This window comes from Cyanistes caeruleus, chromosome 1, assembly GCF_971803275.1.
Source record: "Cyanistes caeruleus chromosome 1, bCyaCae1.hap1.1, whole genome shotgun sequence".
Classification (NCBI taxonomy): domain Eukaryota; kingdom Metazoa; phylum Chordata; class Aves; order Passeriformes; family Paridae; genus Cyanistes; species Cyanistes caeruleus.
This window is the reverse complement of record NC_141701.1, coordinates 131693569-131712674: the sequence shown is the minus strand read 5'-3', so window position 1 is coordinate 131712674 and position 19106 is coordinate 131693569. Positions and strand designations below refer to the sequence as shown.

Genomic DNA, 19106 nt, shown 5'->3' with positions numbered 1-19106 from the left:
TGAAGATTTTACTTAAAAATAGATTTACAAATCAATCCTGAAACTTTAAGACACCTCAGTGAGAGGTTAAATTTGTAGGTATACAAACTTCAGTCTTAGAGGCCAGCTGAAGCACTGGCAGTGTTTGGGAGCAGATCGTGGGAAATCCGTGAGGCAGGGGCTTTGCTTTGCACAGCTGTGTAAAGAGTTGCCATAATAGCTGTCTGGAGCAGCAATCTCCGTGCTGGAGGAAACATGAGGAGCGCCTGTTCTCCCTCCCTTAGGACGCGTAATGCTCAGCAGAGACCGGGAAGGGAGGAGTGACTGCTGTCCCCTTGTGTTCTGCCCCTGCTTGCCTGAAGGAAAGCAAGCCGAGAGATGCTCTTAGGGAAGATGCAAACCACCCCAGTGAGAAAGCTCCCAGGGAAGGTACCCTGCCCCCGCAGAATGTCCCCAGCTCTACCTTTGCCATGCTCCGCACGGGCCGTGCCCGGTCTCAGCCCTCAATGCCACGGTTTCCAACCCAGAGTTCACCGTTCCTGTGCAGTTTGCTATAGCATTTTTTAAAACTGTTTTGTATTAAAACCAGCAGATGAGTGCATTTTCTTTGTAGTTGGTTGGCTCGTTTTGCTTTTAAAAATCGCTTTAAATACTCCAGCAGCGGCAGGGGCCCGGTCAGAGGTCACGCGTGGCAGCGCGGCCGCGGGGGACCCTGCGACCCGACACGTCCCGTCCGTGCGGAGAGCAGGTCACCGCGCCCGCCTTCCCCCTCTTCCCTCCCGCTGGCTGCGGTGGGAGGCGAGCGGGGCCGGCACGGCTGGGGAGGCCATTTTGCAGCCGTTGAGGGAGGGAGAGCGGGCGGCGGGCGCGGCCGGGCGGGACCCGACCCCGCGGCAGGTGAGCGCGGCAGGTGAGAGCGGCGGGCGGGCCGGGCCGGGCCGGGCCGGCGGGGCACGCGGGACACGCGGCCGCCCCGGGCGGGCCGGGGCAGCACCGCCGCTGCCGGGGAGCCCCGCGGCGGGGCAGGGCGGGGCGCGGGCGGCAGAGGGCGCTGCGCCGCCGGGCGCGGGCAGGGCAGGGGGTGCCGCCAAGGGTTAAGGGGCGGGCGGGGAGCCCGGGCCGCTCCCGCGGGGAGAGCGGGGGGGATAAACGGGAGCGGAATTAAAGAATAAACCCGGGCGGACAGGCAGCGGGGCCGCGGAGCTCTCCCGCCTCCCCTTCCTTCCCCCCACGCCTCCGCCGTCCGCCCGAGGGGACAGCGCGGGACGCGGAGCCGGGGCGCAGCGGCGGGACGACAATGCAGCAGGCGGAGAAAGCAGGAGGGGCAGCGCACGGCAACATGGAGGGAGGCGCGGAGCGGGCCAGCCCCTGATGCGGCTCTTTCTCCTCCTCCTCCGGGCAGCGGCTCCGGCGGCGATTCTCTCCCTGGCGGCGGCTGGCGGCGGCGGGTGGAAATGAGCAGGTCGGCGGCGCTTCTCCTGTGCCTGCTGGGCTGCAACGTGTGGAAGGCGGTGACCAAAACCTTAGGGGCGCCCGAGGCGGTTCAAGGTCGGTGCGGGATGGGCGGCGGGACTGGCCCGCTTTGTGCGGTGGTCCCCGGGGCGGTGGGGGCTGCATTGTGCGGGGGGCCGGCCCGAAGGTACGGCGGGGAAGCGGGTCGGTGATGTGAGACCTCTCCCGGCTTCCACCGGTCGCTGCAGACCCCGCAGCCCGGAGAAGCGGAGGCAGCCCCGGGGCTGGGGAGCTTTTGTTACTGGCAGGGGCAGGGGCTGCGCTGGCCTCATTGTGCTGCCCCCTCCGTTCCTCCCTCCGTCCCTTGGCGCCGCCGGAGCTGTTGCATTGCGTCCTTTTTCCCCGGTTTCCCCTCTCCTCAGGGTGCCCGCTGCAGGGCCCGACGCGGCGGTGAGAGGTGGGTGGGGGGCACCGGCAGCCGCAGGCCGTGCGGGGCCGCCAGGCTGGGGTTCGCCCCCTGGGCTGACGGCGCGGCTCGGCCGCGGCCCCGGGACGTTTCCGGGCCTCCGCCGGGCCTTTTGTTCGGCGCGGTGGCTCCCGCCGGCCGGGCGGGGTCTGTCACCGCTGCCCCTGGGCAGCCGGGCAGAGACCGATCCCCGGCCGGGCAGCGTCTCCTCCGCCCTCACCCGGGAGAGCGCAGAAGCCGCAGCGAGCCACTGCTCGAGCGCGCCGGGGGCACCTGGAGCAGCTCCTGATGCTCCTGTGCCGGGCTGCGGGTCCTGGCCTGGGCTGCCAGCCCTGGTCTTCACCTGTGCCGTGGTGTGGCAGCCCCTCGGCCGGCGAGGTGCACCTGCCCTCCAGCCTTCCCCCGTGTGGAATCTCGGCGAGGGGCGAGACGCCGCCGTACCCTCCTTGCCCTCGGCCTTGCGTTTTGTGGCAGGAGGGCAACCCCTCGGTCGGGCTCCGACGGGGATCCTGCGGCGGCATCGCGCCTACCGGGCCCATGGGTATGTCAGGATGCAGAAAACTTGTGTACATAGGGGTACAAGACATGCTAGAAGGAAATGCATCCTCCCCTGTGGTCTGTGTTGGCCTTGTGGCATGTATTGTCTAATGGCTAAATGTGTCATCTGTGATGAGCGATCACACACCGGCTGAGCCTTCATGGCAGTGGGCTGGCAGCATCCTTCCTGCAGTGCTGGGGTGGATGGGCACCATGTGAAGGGTACGCTTGTGTCCTGTTTCCTAGGAGCTTTCCTTATCTCACACAGGTTGTAATAATCAGTAAGTGATGCTTGCTGCAGGAAATAAAACATTAAAAGTAACCTTTTTGGTCTCCTTCTTTCATGGCTGTGTTTAGGTACACTAAGTAGGATCTGGGTGGGCATGTGTTCACGCACAGAGTAGTCAGAAGGCAAAGGTATCTTGTAGGAAAATCTACCATGCCAGGCAATCTGACATCAAATGTAATACCAGTTCCTGCCTTTTTTAAAGGACAAAAAAATAGCTGTTCTGGAATAAGAACCACTAACTAAAACTCAAAGGCCACTAAACTCGGGATATACTGAGTTTATTGATAAGCATGCCAGAAAACCAGAGCTGTGTGTGGCCCATGAAGCTAGCACTTCAGATATGAAGGTAATATCAAAATCTGCTATAATTTTTGTATCATATGGAAAATCCCTTTCATGTGATCAAAGTGGTGAGGTATTGCCAGAATTAGTGCCTTTCAACTGCTGTGTTGATCTTGTCTTCTATTGTCAAGCTCAATTCAGATGGTGTGGAAGGGTTTGTCTGTAGCTGCTACATCCACATCAAGACTGATGGCTGATTATTTGAGTAGTAACAGCTATGTCAGTAAGTTGAGAATATCTTTATCGAAATAGAGATGTCTAATTTTGTCTTCCATGTAAGAACATCGAAGTTTTCATAGTATCACTTTCCAAAGCCTCATTACAAGCTCAATCTTTACTCTTTAGACACCTACATTGGTACAAGGGGATATGTAGAGCTGATCTCATATCAAAGTGTATTCTACTTCATAATTACCACCTCCTTACTATGAATCTTTTTTTGAAAGTTTATGTGATGCCAGCTTGTAGCCTTGAATAGCTTCCTGAACATCAGGTGTGATGATTTTCTGGGGAAAATAGTTTTAGTACCAGGTACATTCCCAGTTTGTATACACATGGCACAGTACGTGCTAAATGGTTGTAAAACCTAAACTAGCTGTTTTTCCCTCTTGCCCTTTTAGTCCACGGTCACAGCTGTAGGTACAAGTAAAGGGCCATTGCCAAAGTTCAGGGATGTTTGCAGATGACTGCCTTTCCCTTTGTGGCTGTGAATGGACCAGTTAAAAATCAAGTGATTGAAATAAAGGTAGAGGTTAGAAAACCAGAGCATGCCGTTAAGGAATAATTGCTTCGGCTGCAATATTTATTGTTGGATAGGTTACATGAGACTAGGGTGGAGAGCCTTCCTGATGGTGGGACAGATCAAATGAGACTTGGTTGTTTCATGTCTGGTTAACAAACCAAATAAATAGGTATTGGATTTGGAGCTTTTTAAAGGTGGGATTTGTAGTCAGTGTTCTGATTAAGGAAGGGATGAGGAGGGATGCTTTGCATCAAGTATTTCCCTCACTGAGACATATGTTCAGACAGTCCCAGCTTCAGATTCTCTTCAGCCAGACTGATTACGTAATTTGTGAATATGGAAGTACTGATTATTAAGCTCTGCACTTAGCACTGTATTTAGAAAACTGAATGACTTTTTTATGCAGATCTCTTGTGGCCTCTGAAGGTCACAGAGTTTCCTCTAAGTTTCAGTAACTTGCTTGAATAGGGTAAAATTCTCACAGATGAGTTGTTCACTTTTGTCAGTGTTGGTGCTTGGAACTCCAGCATGAGGCTGTTAGATATCCATGAAGGTATCCTTTAGAACCTTTACCTCTATAACTTCTCTCAAGTACGTAAAACCTGACAGGTAATTCAGATGAGAACTAAATTATGGTTTTGTGGGGTTTTTCTTTGGTTTTGGTTTTGTTTGGGTTTTTTAATTGTTCTAACAGAACTTCAGTTTTTTTCAGTGCTGAAATGAATGTGTGCAAATTTTAAAACAAACAAACAAGCCCCCAAACTAACCCTTAAGCTGAATTCCTATTGGCACTGGTGATTTGTTTGGTGAGTATACAAAATATACAGTGCACATTTTTCACATGAGTAGGTCTTCTGTACAACTTAACGACAGACCCCTGGCAAACAGGAATTTAAGAGTTATATGAAGATGCAACATGAATCCAGGGAGAATGTAAGCATAATCAGTGTAATTTGGGAAGAGATTAAATTTCTTTATCCTGTAAATTTTGCTTCTCAGTAGAAGATGAGGATTATTCAATTCTAGCTGCTAGGGAGGTCTTTTTAGAGAAATCCTAGAATATTTTATTTTAGTGCTGGAATCTGGCATTATATTTGTCTGCTGCACTGTGTATTGGTTTTAACTCATATTTCAGTTGATTTTCCTATTTTATTAGTTGTTCAAAATTAAGAAGTTATGAATAATGAAATACCATTTCAATTAACCCAATTCAAATACTAGCCTACTAGTAGATGGATATACTCAGGATATCCCACCTTCACAATCCCAGAATGAGATTAGGCGAATAATGTATGATGGTGAATAAAAATTCAGATGTTGCTGTTTAGTCAGGATCTGCAGTGTTTTTTCCCCCTGTATGCATGGAGGACAGGGGGATTGATGCTTGAGTGCTGCTGTTTGGAATTGCCTTCCTGCAAGCAGCCATTCCATTACTTAGTGGAAGCTAACTTCACAACCATTTCAGCTGGACATTCCGCAAAGTCTGCTTTTCTGGACAGCACAGTAACAGCTCTGAGAAGACCCTCCAGTTCTGGGTCGGCTTTTTTTGGGGGTTTGTTTTTAAACTGGTTATCCCAAGCTTGCAGATTTAACAATTATGCTAAAGTTTAGATGATGCAGAAATAGTCTTTGTAGTCTCTCTCCTTCCTCTTGCACAGCCATACTGTCTCTTCTGATTCAGCTGCAAATTACTAATGACCATCAAATCCAAAGGTTTATTTAATTGAGACCGCAAATAGACTTCTCAGAGTAGATGCTAGTGGGGGAGCCAATTGTTTACTCAGTACTAGATAGTGTTGTAAAATGTTAATGAAGATGAGGAATTTGTTGATTTGATCAATTATCAGATCCAGGTAAGCACTAGGTTGGTTTTTCATGTTCCTTTTTAACTACTAATGATTGCAAGTGCCTAGTAACTGATTTCGCTCAGTCAGATGAACAAGTTACCTAGGTGATCTGAGGGTTTGAAACTGCAGTCTTTTTCTCCTGAGCATTTGTGTTCACCCTTTTGGCTTGTAATACCTTGCACTAAGTGATTCAGCTTACCTTTAATAATGCATGTATGCACTTGTGAAGTGACAAATTCATATGCTGGCTTTCCCTGCGGTCCCACTTGTGTCTTGTGTTGTTTTTGCCCATGTGTGTCTTGAGATTGTGTTAATTGCCACGTGTTTCTCCCTCTCTCCTTATTTTTGCCCTTTTTTTGTCTAACGCAACACTGATGCCTTTTCCTGCTTGAGACTAAAAACTGGGTTCATGAGACCTTTACGGGTGGCTGTGTCAACTTTTGGCTAAGTGAATGTTTTCAAATAGAAGTTTCTGGTAGGAATGAAATGTAATTTTACAGTTTTTAATTGTAATGGTTAACAGAAGCTTGGCTATATGTATTTGTGTGCTGGGGAGGAAGAGGAATTGTGCATTTTGATTTTTTTGAAAATATAAGAAATCTCCAGTGATTTTGGTAAATGGAGGAACAGAAATGTCGCTCCACTTCCTATTGCAAACTCCAGATTAGTTTTTTACTCTTGTCTTCCGTGGGCAAAGCAAGTGCATGCCAAGGAAACACAATGCTTTGGTCACATCATTGTAGGAATGTGGTGTACCTGGCAGGTTGGAGGATCAGCCTAAATGGCATTTCTTAACAGCCCTGCTCTAGGTCTCACCATTGAATAGCAGTGTGGTTGGGAGTGATGCTTCTATTCCACATCTCAAATTCCAGTACATTAGATCAATACAGTTGTTGTGAACATCAGGTTTATAATTCAGGGAGAGTTCTGCTTCTGGTCAGCCAAAGGCAAACTGAGAAATACATGCAACTTGAAATCAAGACATTGCACTTTCATTATTTCTGTTGACTTAAACATTCATTATCTTATGCAAGCTACATTTTTTTTTGTAAGATAAATTTTCCTTTGCTCCAGTATATATATGTCTGTTTTGCCTTAAGACACGACAAAAGGCAACTTCTGAGAGAACTGTGGTGTTGGTATTCTGCTTCTCCCACAGGTCCCAATGGTTTTATACATTAATATACATAATATACATTTTATATACATGCCAGGAAGCAAAAATAAGGGAGGCAAGAAGCATGTGTAAATGGTATTTACTAGAAAAAATCAGTGTAATAATACTAATATAATTCATGTTAATAATGAACACTAAAACACTTTGTTTTAGGAAGTGCCAAAGAGAACAGAGTGCTTTTTTTTTCCTTCAGAAATTCCAGAAACATTATCCTGAAAGCTGGTTTACATTAAGCTTTCAGTTAATGTAATATCTGGCTTGCTGTGCATGGGTAATAAGCATTATACACATGGTTTTTACAAATACCATTTTTAGTTTTATTAGAAAATGGAAAGCATGTATGTATTTTTAAATACAGAGCCATAAGAATGTGAACATACTACCATTTCTTTTTGCTCTTTCCAAGTGCCTTGAATCTTCCACTTTAAAATAAGACAGAATCACAGTTGACATAATTGCATGTCTGAGCCCTTGAAAGGAGTATTTTTATGTTTCAACATAGAGAAACATTTTTATTTCTGTAAAATGCTGATGTTCTGATTCAGATATACCCATGCCACTCTTGCTAGCTTGAAGTGCAGCAGATCTTGAGGAAAAACTGAAGGAAAAAATCATTTATGTACAGTATAATCCCTAAATTTGACTCCCTATTACTTAGGGGTCATCACTAGCTACTTGGGTGACTGGGTATATTTAAACAGAGCTGCAGTGGATATAAAAGTATGATTTGAGTAAAAGCAGTTTATGCAGGCAGGGCACAAAAGTCCCCGGAAATCCAACACCAAAGCTATCTTTTAATTGCTCCTACTCCTACTTTCTGCAGTTCTGTGAGCTGTCGCTACCTGTGCCATTCAGTGGAGGCGTCCTAGGGAGTGAATTCCTGTACACCTCAAGCATTGGCAGGTGAAGCCTCTGTTGCTGTGAGTGGGAACTGCACCATGGCAAACTGCTGCTGTCACGGGTGCCTGTCAGATGGAGAGACAAGAGCACATAGCAGTACAGAGGGCACCTCATAGGCCTTGCTGGAGTTAGGGGCCACCCTTAGCCTCTCTGCCCTGGGGGCTTTGAGGAGACACAGTGGCAGCTGAAGTTAGCAGAGAGGAAATGGAGCACAGAGCGGAAGCCAAGGGGAAGGAAGTAGCAGCATCCTTTCGACTTGGGGACAACAAAGAAGCTGAATCCAACGAAGTGCATAATGCTTCCAGTTAGTTGTAGCTGCAGGACTGCTGAGAGCTGCTGCACTGTGTGGTAGATATAATACAATAACAGTGTTTAACAGTAAAGGGGAGCTCACACTAACAGTCCATAAATGCTGAGATAAATAGGAGGTAGAAGTAGATAAAGTACTCCTGCTTTGTTAAAGAAAACAGAGCCCTTTCTTCTTCCTACATTGATTAACAGAAGTGATAGTGGTATTGGGTTCTTTCGCTTGTTTCATCCCACCTTTGTGATTGTCATTATTGAAACATGGTGCCTTTCATCCTTTATAAGCAAAGGCATGTACTAACACAGCAACAAGTATTTCTCAGGTGATTTTGTGAGACTTGCTAAGAAAACAGCACTAAATTAAGGTAAAATGAGCATTGGTACTGCAGCTGCAAGGAAATGAATGTATCAGCAGTTTTGTCCAGCCCTCTTGCTGTTCACCATACTGTGAAAAGTTGTGAAGGGTTAAGATCCAAATATCTCATATCTCAGTCTGAACATATCAAGTACTCCTCATTTGAGGGATATGGAGCTTGCATCTAGAGTAGGCATCTGACTTGGATGTCTGCAGTCTTCATGTGTTTGTGTTGTACTGAGTCCATGGTCCTTTTACAGACAAAAAGATCTAATCTTCTCAGCTACTGGAGCCAAGTATCATTCCTGTCACCTGGAGTAAGCACATTTGCTCTGGTGAATATACACTGTGTGAATCTCCAGTGAAGAGCCTGACAGCCTACACAACACTATTTGAATTCCCATTTAGTCAGATGAATCCGCCCTCACTGTTGCCTCCCTCGGTGTTGCCCTCTGGCTTCGCCTTGAGCTACTGAATATATACAGTGTAATAAACTATGTGAAGGAACACACTCTTGGATTACCTGGTGGGGTTATGTGCTTTTCAAGACTCAGACAAGAGTTATTGTCTATTTACATTTCTAAACCATTTGTCTTTGTAGCATTATGCTTATGAACCTAAGTGTTTCACTCCCAAGAGTAAATAAACAAAAAGAAAAGTTTAGAAACAAGTAAGGAGGCTTGCAGAGTTGTTTGGACTTGCCTCTATGTTTTTGCCATGTTTTTAATTAGCTTTGTATTCCCAGGGGTTGATTTATTCTGGATTAAATTGCATTGTTACTCTCATCTTTGTCTGTTTTCTCATACTGGCATTTGTATTGCAATGTGGTAAACCAGATCAAGGAAGTTATTCAACTGAAAACTCCTGTATGTATCAGGTCAGTCTTCACCTGGATCATTTCTCTGACTGGATTAATCAGAAATTACACAAATGCTGTTGCTGGTGCAGCGGAAAGGGGCAGGAGGAGCTGGTAAGGGAAAACAAGGACTTCATGGCAGCAATGCCAGCTGATGCAGGATTACATTTTGTTTGTAGAACTAAAGCATAAGACGAAAGGCACAGCATTTTGAAAGGTAACTGTTATAAAAGTTACTACTTAAAGGAAACTGCTCTTATCTGGAAATATGACACCATCCCATTGCTCAAAGTAAAAGCATAAAGAATTCTTTGAAAAAACAATTTGCTTACAGTAGAAAAAAACCTGCATTATACAGTTAATACTAGCAGACCTGGATCTGGATGCTGGCAGATAATATGAGGCATTTTCAGCTGCAGCTGTCTCTTGTTAGAACAGGTTTTTTTTCCTACCCAGGATTTCCAGTTTGTACCCTGCATGGAAGTTTAAACAGACTTCTACCCATAGTTTTAGCTCAAATGTACTGTGATATATACTGTGACAGATCAAGTGCTCACGAGTGTTTCTCCCAGTTGTAGGGCAGCAGGTGAGTTAGTACCTGAGTCATCTTTTCTCTGGATGTTCTAAATGGTTTGAGAGGAAATTACATATTTTAGTTCATTTGAATGCTAAAGAAACATGGGGGCAGTACTGATGCTTACCATAGTCCTCTGGTAGAGTAACTTTCCCCAGCAAATCTTCAGCATAGGATTTGACATTATTAGTGCATGGTGCCTGGTAGTGTCTGGTCACTCCTCTCTGATCTGTCTGCTAGCCAGTGATTCTTGCCTTCCTTCAGCTAATTGCCTAACTTTCCTTAGCTACTGCACTTTTGCATTGTTGTCTCCAAGATTAGAGTGTCTGTTGAGAGATAAGAACTTTCAACTCCTCTTCCTACCCTTCCTCCTTGTGTGCCTGTGTTGGCTCTCTGGTATTTTGAAAGGCTTGGTTTGGCCTGATGAGAGGCAGGAAAGTGTGCTAGGGAGTATTCATGGCCTTTCCTTGTTTCTGTTTGAGTTGGGCAAGCATTGCTAGGGAAGTAAATGTATCCCAGAGCTCTGGAGGCAGGACTGATGGTCTGCAGTGGGTGAGATGGAGAAGGGCAGGAGCACACTGCTGAGCAGGAGGGGATAAACTTGTCCAGGCTTTGCGCTATGCTTGCAGAATGGGAGTCATCAGCTCAAGATCGGAGTTTGCTTTACTTCTCTCTGCTTTGTGGTCCCAGCAAGTTTTGAAACTTGAGTAGTATGCTGACCTGGACAAATATTACAGTAGTTAAGAAGGCTACTTGGGGTAATAATATTGACACAGTGAAGCATGGCGATATACTTGTTTTTATCTTTACTGCTAATATCAAGAATATTCTTGCATTATTAACAGCTTATTTCAGCATTTGAAGTCCTTGCAAATAACTTAAGCTTGGGCTAGTCTCTAGGTTCCTGATATATGATTCACAGGACCCAGGAGCACATGTTTGAGATGAGAGCTGTATTTTCGTTGTTTTGTGGTGAACCTGTGTTTGGGGACTGTTACATTTTGCCTACTATAAAAATCTTAATTTGAAGACACTAATTTTCTTCAGAAGTTAACTATCCTTTAAGAAAAAAGGAATTTTTATTTCATTCTTTAGTATACTGCTAGTTAAATAATTTTAGGGGGAACTATGGCATTAAACTTAGTTAACATAAATACTGTTGTTAGCACGTTACATGAAATTTAAATACACATTTGCTTCAAGCAGCCTGAAGCAGTAGGAGCTAGAACTTAAAATGGGATGAATTTCAAGTTTGCTTATTGCTGAAGCTATAACTACGGTGGGCTTTAGAATATAAAATTAATAAAAGTACTTCAAAAATCAGTTGTTGAAGGAAGAGAATCTGCCATACTACAGTTCTGGCTGAAAACCATTAGTTTTTCCAGACATTTGATAAGGCAGTCCTTCTTAACGACAGATTTGAATACTTACCTTAACTTTGCCTTTGCTTTACCTCAGCAAAAACTACTTGCTGTTCTTTAGCTATGTTCAGAGTCTTGGTGAAGATGTTGTTTTAATTGGTAATTTTACCTGTATGTAATCTTTCAATGAATCTTGGAGGGGTTGTTTCATTTGTTGGGAATTTTTTTTAACGCATGGTTTACTATTGCTGCATAAAGAGCTGAGTGAGCCTTCTCAGCAGATGTTGTCATTGCAGAGAGCGTCAGACTAGTGTCATGTCTCAAGACTTTCTGTGCACAGAAAAATAGCCTTGAATTTTGAGGGGTGAGGGGCTTGGCAAACAAGAGTAGAGCAGCTTTTGTGGTGGGCTCCTAGAAAAGTAATGGTTATTCCCATGTGCAAGTTAATGCACACTTTTAAGTGTACGTTAATTTTTCTGTGGTGAAAAAAAAAATTTAAAAATGTATATAAGCTCTCAAGATGAAACTCATTAATAAGTGATAGATCTGGAGGTTCCTTCAGAGTGGTAGAGAATCTTTGCTTACCATAGATGATTGCACATAAACAAAGATGCTTTTTAATATCTGGTGCATTTGAGGATCAGGTATTGCATCAGTTAGCTGCTCAGGGTAATCAAATTACCCCTAGCCTGATTGCATGGGAGAAAATATTAAAGCTTAAATTCTTATGGCCAAGTTCTCTCAGGTACTCTGTGTGCCTGTGGTAATGCTAGCATTTCCAAGAAGGAATATATTGAATGGGTGGAAAAGTAAATGCACGGCACTGTTTCCTTACCATGATGCTGACGTGGGGCAGAAAATCTCATGGCCTCACTGTAGCTTAATGCCATTCTGTCTACTGCTGTACAGGGTAGCAGCTAGTAAGGATTTACTCAAAATGTTTCATCCTGGAAGAGCCTTGGTACATGTAGGGGCTGGCTAGAAACAAATGGTAGCTAACATTACTGGGTTGCAGGTCATTGCTTACTTTCTGGTGTGTCTTTGTGGAGATAGTAAAATGCAACCTTCATTACTCCAAAGTTAAAGTTCAGAAGAGCTTTTAACAGCCCAAAGGCTTTGAAGGTGATGGGTGTGTTTGCCAACTAGAACAGCACTTTCTCTTGCTGAGTTTAATATTTTAAGTTATTCTTTCAGCTTCTTGAGTGTATAATAAAAGTAATAAAACTTCAAATTAATGAAAGAGTGTAATCTCCTTGGAAAAGAAAGGCTTATTGCTTGTTCTCTAGTCACAGGATGAGGAGGGCATGTTGTTGTGCATAAAATAAGGTCAGGAGTAAAGAGAAAGTGCAGTGACCATGATGATACACTGTCTAGGTCAGGGATGGGAAGTAAATCAGGCTCACACAAGAGTTTGTTCTTAATTCGTGCCATTTTTACTTCAGTGGTAAGGAAACTTCTAATGAATTAAAGTCATTAGAATTAGTAATGAAGAAGAAATTAGTAACTTAGTAATGAAGTTTCTGCTTGGACCCTTGTGAAATAATGTTCAGATTTATTCCACCTCTTCTTGCAGCTCCATGCTTTTGTTTGTCACACTTGCATGAGTGTAAAGGGTAAAGCCTGGCAGTGGGCAGCACAGTGGTGTGTCAGCAGTCTGTTCTTGTTTTCAGTCTCCCCTGGGAAGGCAGAGAACCCCCACCTGTTACACTGATGTTCAGATCCGAGGGGGTTTTTTTCATGTACACAGCAACTTGTCCCCAAAATGAATGGCAAGCTTTGTTTCTGAATATATGTATGTAAAGAAACTAAGAAGATTTTTAAAAAGAGGGCAAAAATAAAAAGCATAAAGGTGATAGGAAGGTATGAAAGTTCCTATATAGGAAATTAAGTTTGAATGGATTCCAGCTATGAGTACTAAAATCTTCTTCCTTCTTGCACTTTCCTTCACCTTTCCTTGTCTTCTGAGTTGAGCTTAATTTTTAACTTTATTTCATTTTGACAGAAAGTAACCTACATTTTAAAACATAATCATGTAAACAAATTTGTATTTCAAACATACTCACAAAACTTGGCATCGCAGATAACATCAGAACCTCATTTCATGCTCTGAAGCAGCAGGAGGATAAACCACCTCAAATTCAACGTGCTTTTTAAAAGTCAGTACTTGTCTGTAGTGTCAACGCAGAAAATACCGTAGGAAGCAATTATTTCAATTCAGAGAGTGAGACAACACTGATAAATGTTGATTTCAGGAATTTTGCTGATAACCAGTTGCATTTTTCAATATTCTCCATGCTTACAGTATAATATTTAGTTTAACATTTTTGTTACTTTAAACCCAAACTGATGACCTGTGATTTTTATGAGGCAGCTCTGTATTCACTGGACCTTGCCTGAGGGTGAAATAACAAACTATGTGTTTTATACCACCTTAAAAAGAATAGGGGAAGTCCATTGATCCCTTTCCTTGTCATGAATTATTCAAATATTAGTGTGATTTGTTTTGTTGAGGGTTTTTTTTAAGCCTTGTAAAGAGGAAAACAAATAAGAGCATAACAATTAGTATTGCTATAATACTTAGTTATTTTCACACCTTAGTTTGTCTCAGTTTGTCTTAGTTACCAGGTTTCTGAGACAAAAGTTGTGAGTCAGTAGGATTAGCTTCTCTGAATGACTCTTGAAAAACTATGTATTTGTCTGTTGGAATCCTGTCTTCTCTCTACTACTGCTAAGAAACCGGGATGGCTGCAGTTGGTTGGAGACCTCAGCATTCGTGCACACATGTGCAGATGTGCACATATGCTTGTCTTGTAAGGCCATATGGTATGAATCAAAGCTTACCTCACAGTAGTAAAATTGTAATGCATTTTCCACCATTTTCAGTTACGTGTTCATGGCATGGTATTCTGTACTTTGAACAACTTACAGCAATTGTCCTTTGTTAATGGTCATTATTCTGTGAAATTAATGTGTTCTCCAGGATACTTAGCTTCAATTTTGTCCTTGGATTGCTGCGGATATTTCAATTACACCAGAAGTCGTGTCATCTTTTCTGCTCATTGGCTTTGTTCAAAGCAGCTTTGGCTTGCAAATACATACAGATGTATTTGTTCCTTCTTGTTCATGGCAGTAGATTTGCAACAAACCCTTGCCTCGCAGATAGAAAGCATGTGAACTAATTGAGTGTATGAGTATATGTACTCCTTTGTTCAGGACTTTTTAAACAACCAGACCTCTAGTTAAACATTGCTGGCTCCTGGTTGGTTGTTTTTTTCCCTGCAGTTTTCATGGTATCTCATACTATTATTGGGAGTTCTTAGACATTTCCAACTTTATCAGAAATGAATTTTAATATTAGATTTTTTAGATATTTTTCATAAAACTATAGCACTTAGAATTATTTTTTTTTCATTACAGTAGCTCAAGACAATTCAGCTTTTAGGCTGTGATAGTGCCTTTGATACCATTAAAAATTATCCTTTCTAGACGCACAAATACACTTAGCATTAAAATGGAGAACTGACCTACTGTTTATATTTTTATCTGTATTAAGATAAATACCCTAATAATAAGTTAACATACCCCTAAATACTGACCAAATGCTGAGTCAGATGTCTTATGCTGTAAATGACATTACTGAAAATCAGTACTGGTAGATTTTTCTCTTTGGTAGTCATAGTAGGTCCTTGGGTTCTAATTATTCCTATATACTTGTTTGTAATTGATATGCTGTTATTTTTCCCTATGAGGAATATAAAACAACAGAAAAAAATGATACATGTTTTGATAACATGATGTGTCTTGTACATAGATTTTTTCGTTTGTTTTCTTTTTTAAATGGTTTGTAAGCACTCCAAGCCATCCCTTTAGAATGTGTCTGGTAGTTGAATATTCTGCCATACTTGAAATTTTTGAAAACGGGACTTCAATTGCCAGCAGTTCTGGTGTAGATAATCACCTTGTAGAGTGGCCAGTAATTTCTTCACATAGTCGTGATGACCTTGACTTTCAGAGATGAACATGTGTCATCCTCGGTGTACTGCTATGTTGTCTTAGAGCAAGGTGCACGCTCAGGCCAAAGTGTGAAGGAGATGAGTAGTTAGTTCATTATGGAGTTTTGCTAAGAATTGCTTAGTTATTTCCTGATTCTTTTTTTCTGTAGGCCGTCCAGACACATCCTTGTGTCCTTTCTGGAGGCATTTTATGCATTGTCAGGTTCACTTGAGCTTGCCTTTGACCCATATTTCCAACTGTGCGTTGTGCAGTTCTCTTACCTGGATGTTTATTCAAATAATCATAGAATGATTTAGAAAAGACCTCTAAGATCATCTAGTACTGCACTCCATCACTAAACTGTGCTGAGTCCATCACTAAACCATGTCCCTAAGTGCCACATCTGCATCTCATAAAGAAATTAGTTATGTCCCTGCTAATTACTGTAAGTTGCCGATAACTTGGCAGTGTTTCAACTTGTTCCAGTTGCTTGAAATACAACTGCATTTTAGCTACTGAAGGGCTCTAATCCATGTGTCTTGTTCCTCTCCCAGATTCTTAATCCCCATCAGAAGAGATTGAGAAGGATTTGGTTACTCAGTAGTTCCTGGACAGAGATGCTCAATGTGTATGTGGAACGAGACATTTTGCTGACCTTCAGTACCACAGAGGGATGTGCAGAGATGAGGCTGGAGTGAGCATTGTGTCTTTGTTGTTCATACTTGAGGGAAGCTTGGTTAGCTTGACAGCCATGGCAGTATCTCATGGCTACCAGCTGCTGTCATGTTGGCCAGTCCTTTGTGTTCTTGACATGTTGCATCCAGACTTAGAAGGTCTGTTGTGTTGGCTTTCTGTCAACTGAGGATCGTAAACAGCAGCTTCTTCAGCATGGGCTGGTACGGCTGAATGTAGAGCAGTGAGCAGGTTGTGCTCCTGTTCTTCACCCTCATCTACACCCCACTGCTGCTACTTTTTGGGAAGAGCATCCAGATTGTATGGATCTGTGCAATAATTAAAATAAAAGGATGATTCTTACGAACATTTTAGTGAACTTGTTGGGGAAAATGAAGAAACATTCATCTTACTGGCTCCTGTTCAGAAGAATGGTGGCTGCTGTGCAGTTGTTTTTTGTCTTGCTGCATGAGCTTGAAACAAATGTTTCATTGTTTTGCTCTCAATACTTGCAGATGCTAAGCTTTCACTGCTTACCATCATTTTAACTTCTTGCTTGGCTGTTAGGTACCTGTAGATAGCAATAGTGCATGAGGGCCCCAGCTTGTGTCTGGAGTTCTGCTGGGCTGTAATCTGTCAAGGTGTTGTGGCTTCTAATGTTTTCCATTGCCAAGGAGCTAAATACTGAAAGTTCTGCTTTGTGACCCCTTCTAATCCTGTAATCTGTGCAACAGAGAAAAATAAGTAATGTAGAAACAGGAAAAAAGTTCATCTGAAAATGCAAATAGTTGGAAAAGGTAAACACAATAGAAAACATGAAAGGCACTTACTGGTGTCTTACTGGCTTTGGCTGCTTGTTGTAATCTGGTAAGTGAAGGTGACCACCTTTATTTGCCAAAGGCTGGCATGCTCGGAGCGCTTCAGAGCTGCTGTCCTGCAGCACTGAGTATGAGCTGGAGGGTAGTTCATGTTGACAGCTTGGACTTCATGGAAGTGGGTACAAATAGTGGAAGTAAACTTAGTGCAAGGTTATGAAATGATGGGGTAGCATTTTATCTGTCTTTAAATGCTAACTTCTTTATTCAGTTCACATTGGGTCTCTCTTTGAGAGAGGGTTTGTATTACCCAGATATAGGGACTTGATGTAGTGACGGGATGTTTGTATGATGGAATAGCCATTCTCAATAGATGTGGAAAAGATGATCTTATGGAAAAAAGGACATTTGTTTGAAGAGTTACAAACATAAGCATTTATTTTTCTTACTTGTGCAAAATCTTCTGTTCTAGATATTGTGGTCAAAGACAGTATCTGATTGCTGTGTGGCACTTGCAGGTCTTGCGATGCAGACTTTGTCTCTGAGCTAAGTTTGCTGTGGCTGGGTTTTAGTGCCATATTTGATCTTTACTTTCTGAGCACCTTTAACAAGAAACCAGTGTGTTGTGTGCTTGAATACAGCCTCAAACTGCTACTTTTTAATAACAGTACTCAAGGTTTTATGCTCTTGTTTGTCCTTTTCACTGAGTAGTCATTGGCTCTGTCCTTGTCCCTCATCCATATATATCTTCTCCCTCTAAGAAATTATACTGCTCTCTTCAGCCTTAGCCGTCACTTCTATATAGGTCATGTCTGATTCTACATACTCTCTTAATTTTGATTTCTCTGTCTGTCTGGTCTCAACCAGCTCCTGGCTACACCATAATTTATTACAAGTGACAGATTTGGAGGGGGAGGTCCTCTGCTGTATAATATCTCTGACTATTGTACTTACAGCAGATGATGGTGCTTTGACATTCCTCTGCTTGGGTGTTTTAAAAAGTTCCAATGTGTAGGAACTAACATGCTCTGCAAATTGTAAAACCCAAAGGAGTTTAAAATAACAGCTGCCAAACAGCTTTAACTCCTTAGCTTCTTTCTTGGTTTATATTATGAGTGAGTAATAAAGTTAATTTTTTTTTTTAAATGAAAAAAATTGACCTTATTGTTAACTGATGAGAATCAGATGCTCACTTTTTATTGTGTGATTCTTTGAAGAATTAAAACATGATAGCAAGGGTGTTAATCTAGCAAATGTCTTCTGTTCATGTTTTAAACCCAGCATGAACAGACATGGATGTTTTTAATAGAAAGATAGATACTTAATTCCAGGAGATATACAGGTCTTATGCCAGAATAAATGCAATTTGTGATTTCTGGTTAACTTTTATTAATATTATTTTAGAATTATTTACTCAGAGGCCATTTGCAGACTTTGGAACACTTAATAATTTTTGCTAATAGTCTCGAGATTTTGTGTATTACAGAAACTTCAGGTTTCCTTGCTAGTCATCTGTGTTTATTTGACTTTTCAAGATTATATATTTCGATATTATAGGCACCAGTAACAGCCTATACTTGATTCTTGGATTACTGATTTTTTAATTTTTTAACTTTTTTCTTCCCCTCTGTTTTGGTCTCATAAGTTTCCCTTGTCTGCTTTGCTTTCAGCCAGGAGCAGGATAATCAGTTACCTGCTGAACATGGAAAGCAAATATTTGCGAGCTGAAAGTAAAGGGAGGCTGTCTCATTTCTACTTTGTGGTGTGCAGAATGAATGCATGTTGTTTTCAGAGTAGCTTGGTCTGCATGGTTGCAGTTGGTGCTTCTGTGTAGAGCAGAAGTGGGGACTAGGTGAGATTCCTTAGTATTATATTGTGGATCATACCAAGTGGCCTTTCTGCCCTCTGATCTGTGAATGTAATACTGCAGAAATTACAGGTGGTGAACAAGATGTGCCCACAACTCACTTTGTAGGGTAAGATAATGAAGTGCAGCAATATGTTAACTTCTGTGTTTGACCAGAAATGTTTGGAGCGCAGTTCTGAATATGAATCATGAACCCTGTGAAAGTGTAGGAGTATGGTACTGGAACAGACTGGATTTTCATCTCTTTAGCAAGTACTTTGTAAGCATTTTTTGAATCTCACTGACCTAATCTTATAACTGAATTCTGCTTGACTTCACCATTATGAGTCACAGGATGTTTCCAAGCATTTCACTGTTATTAGCAATATTGTGCAAATTTTTCAATACTTTTTTATCTGCCATAGCAACTGAACTTATAAAGTCCATGAAATATGGTATTTTGCTGGCCTTTACTGGTTTGTGCACAGATAGAGTTATAGGGTTGTAACCCAACAGCTTGATTCATTGGGGTGATTTCAATGAAAGTTGCAGCTGTACACATACCCAGTTAAAAAAAAAGGTAAATTTAAAATTTTA

The 19106-nt window shown here is 42.5% G+C and overlaps 1 protein-coding gene across 2 annotated transcripts in view; it reads left to right on the top strand.

Moving 5' to 3' along the window:
• Nucleotides 1–581: 581 nt before the first annotated feature.
• The window catches only part of FAM171A1 (family with sequence similarity 171 member A1), an 88159-nt gene continuing 69634 nt past the window's right edge, over nucleotides 582–19106 (top strand). Inside the window, exons 1-2 of one of the 2 annotated variants that reach the window (XM_086858835.1) lie at nucleotides 582–889; nucleotides 1382–1527. In XM_086858835.1, the coding sequence (XP_086714961.1) occupies nucleotides 1434–1527 (94 nt within the window). In that variant the 5' untranslated portion in view covers nucleotides 582–889; nucleotides 1382–1433. The remainder of the gene's footprint in view (nucleotides 890–1381; nucleotides 1528–19106) is intronic. The other variant, XM_086858828.1, reaches the window with a different exon arrangement.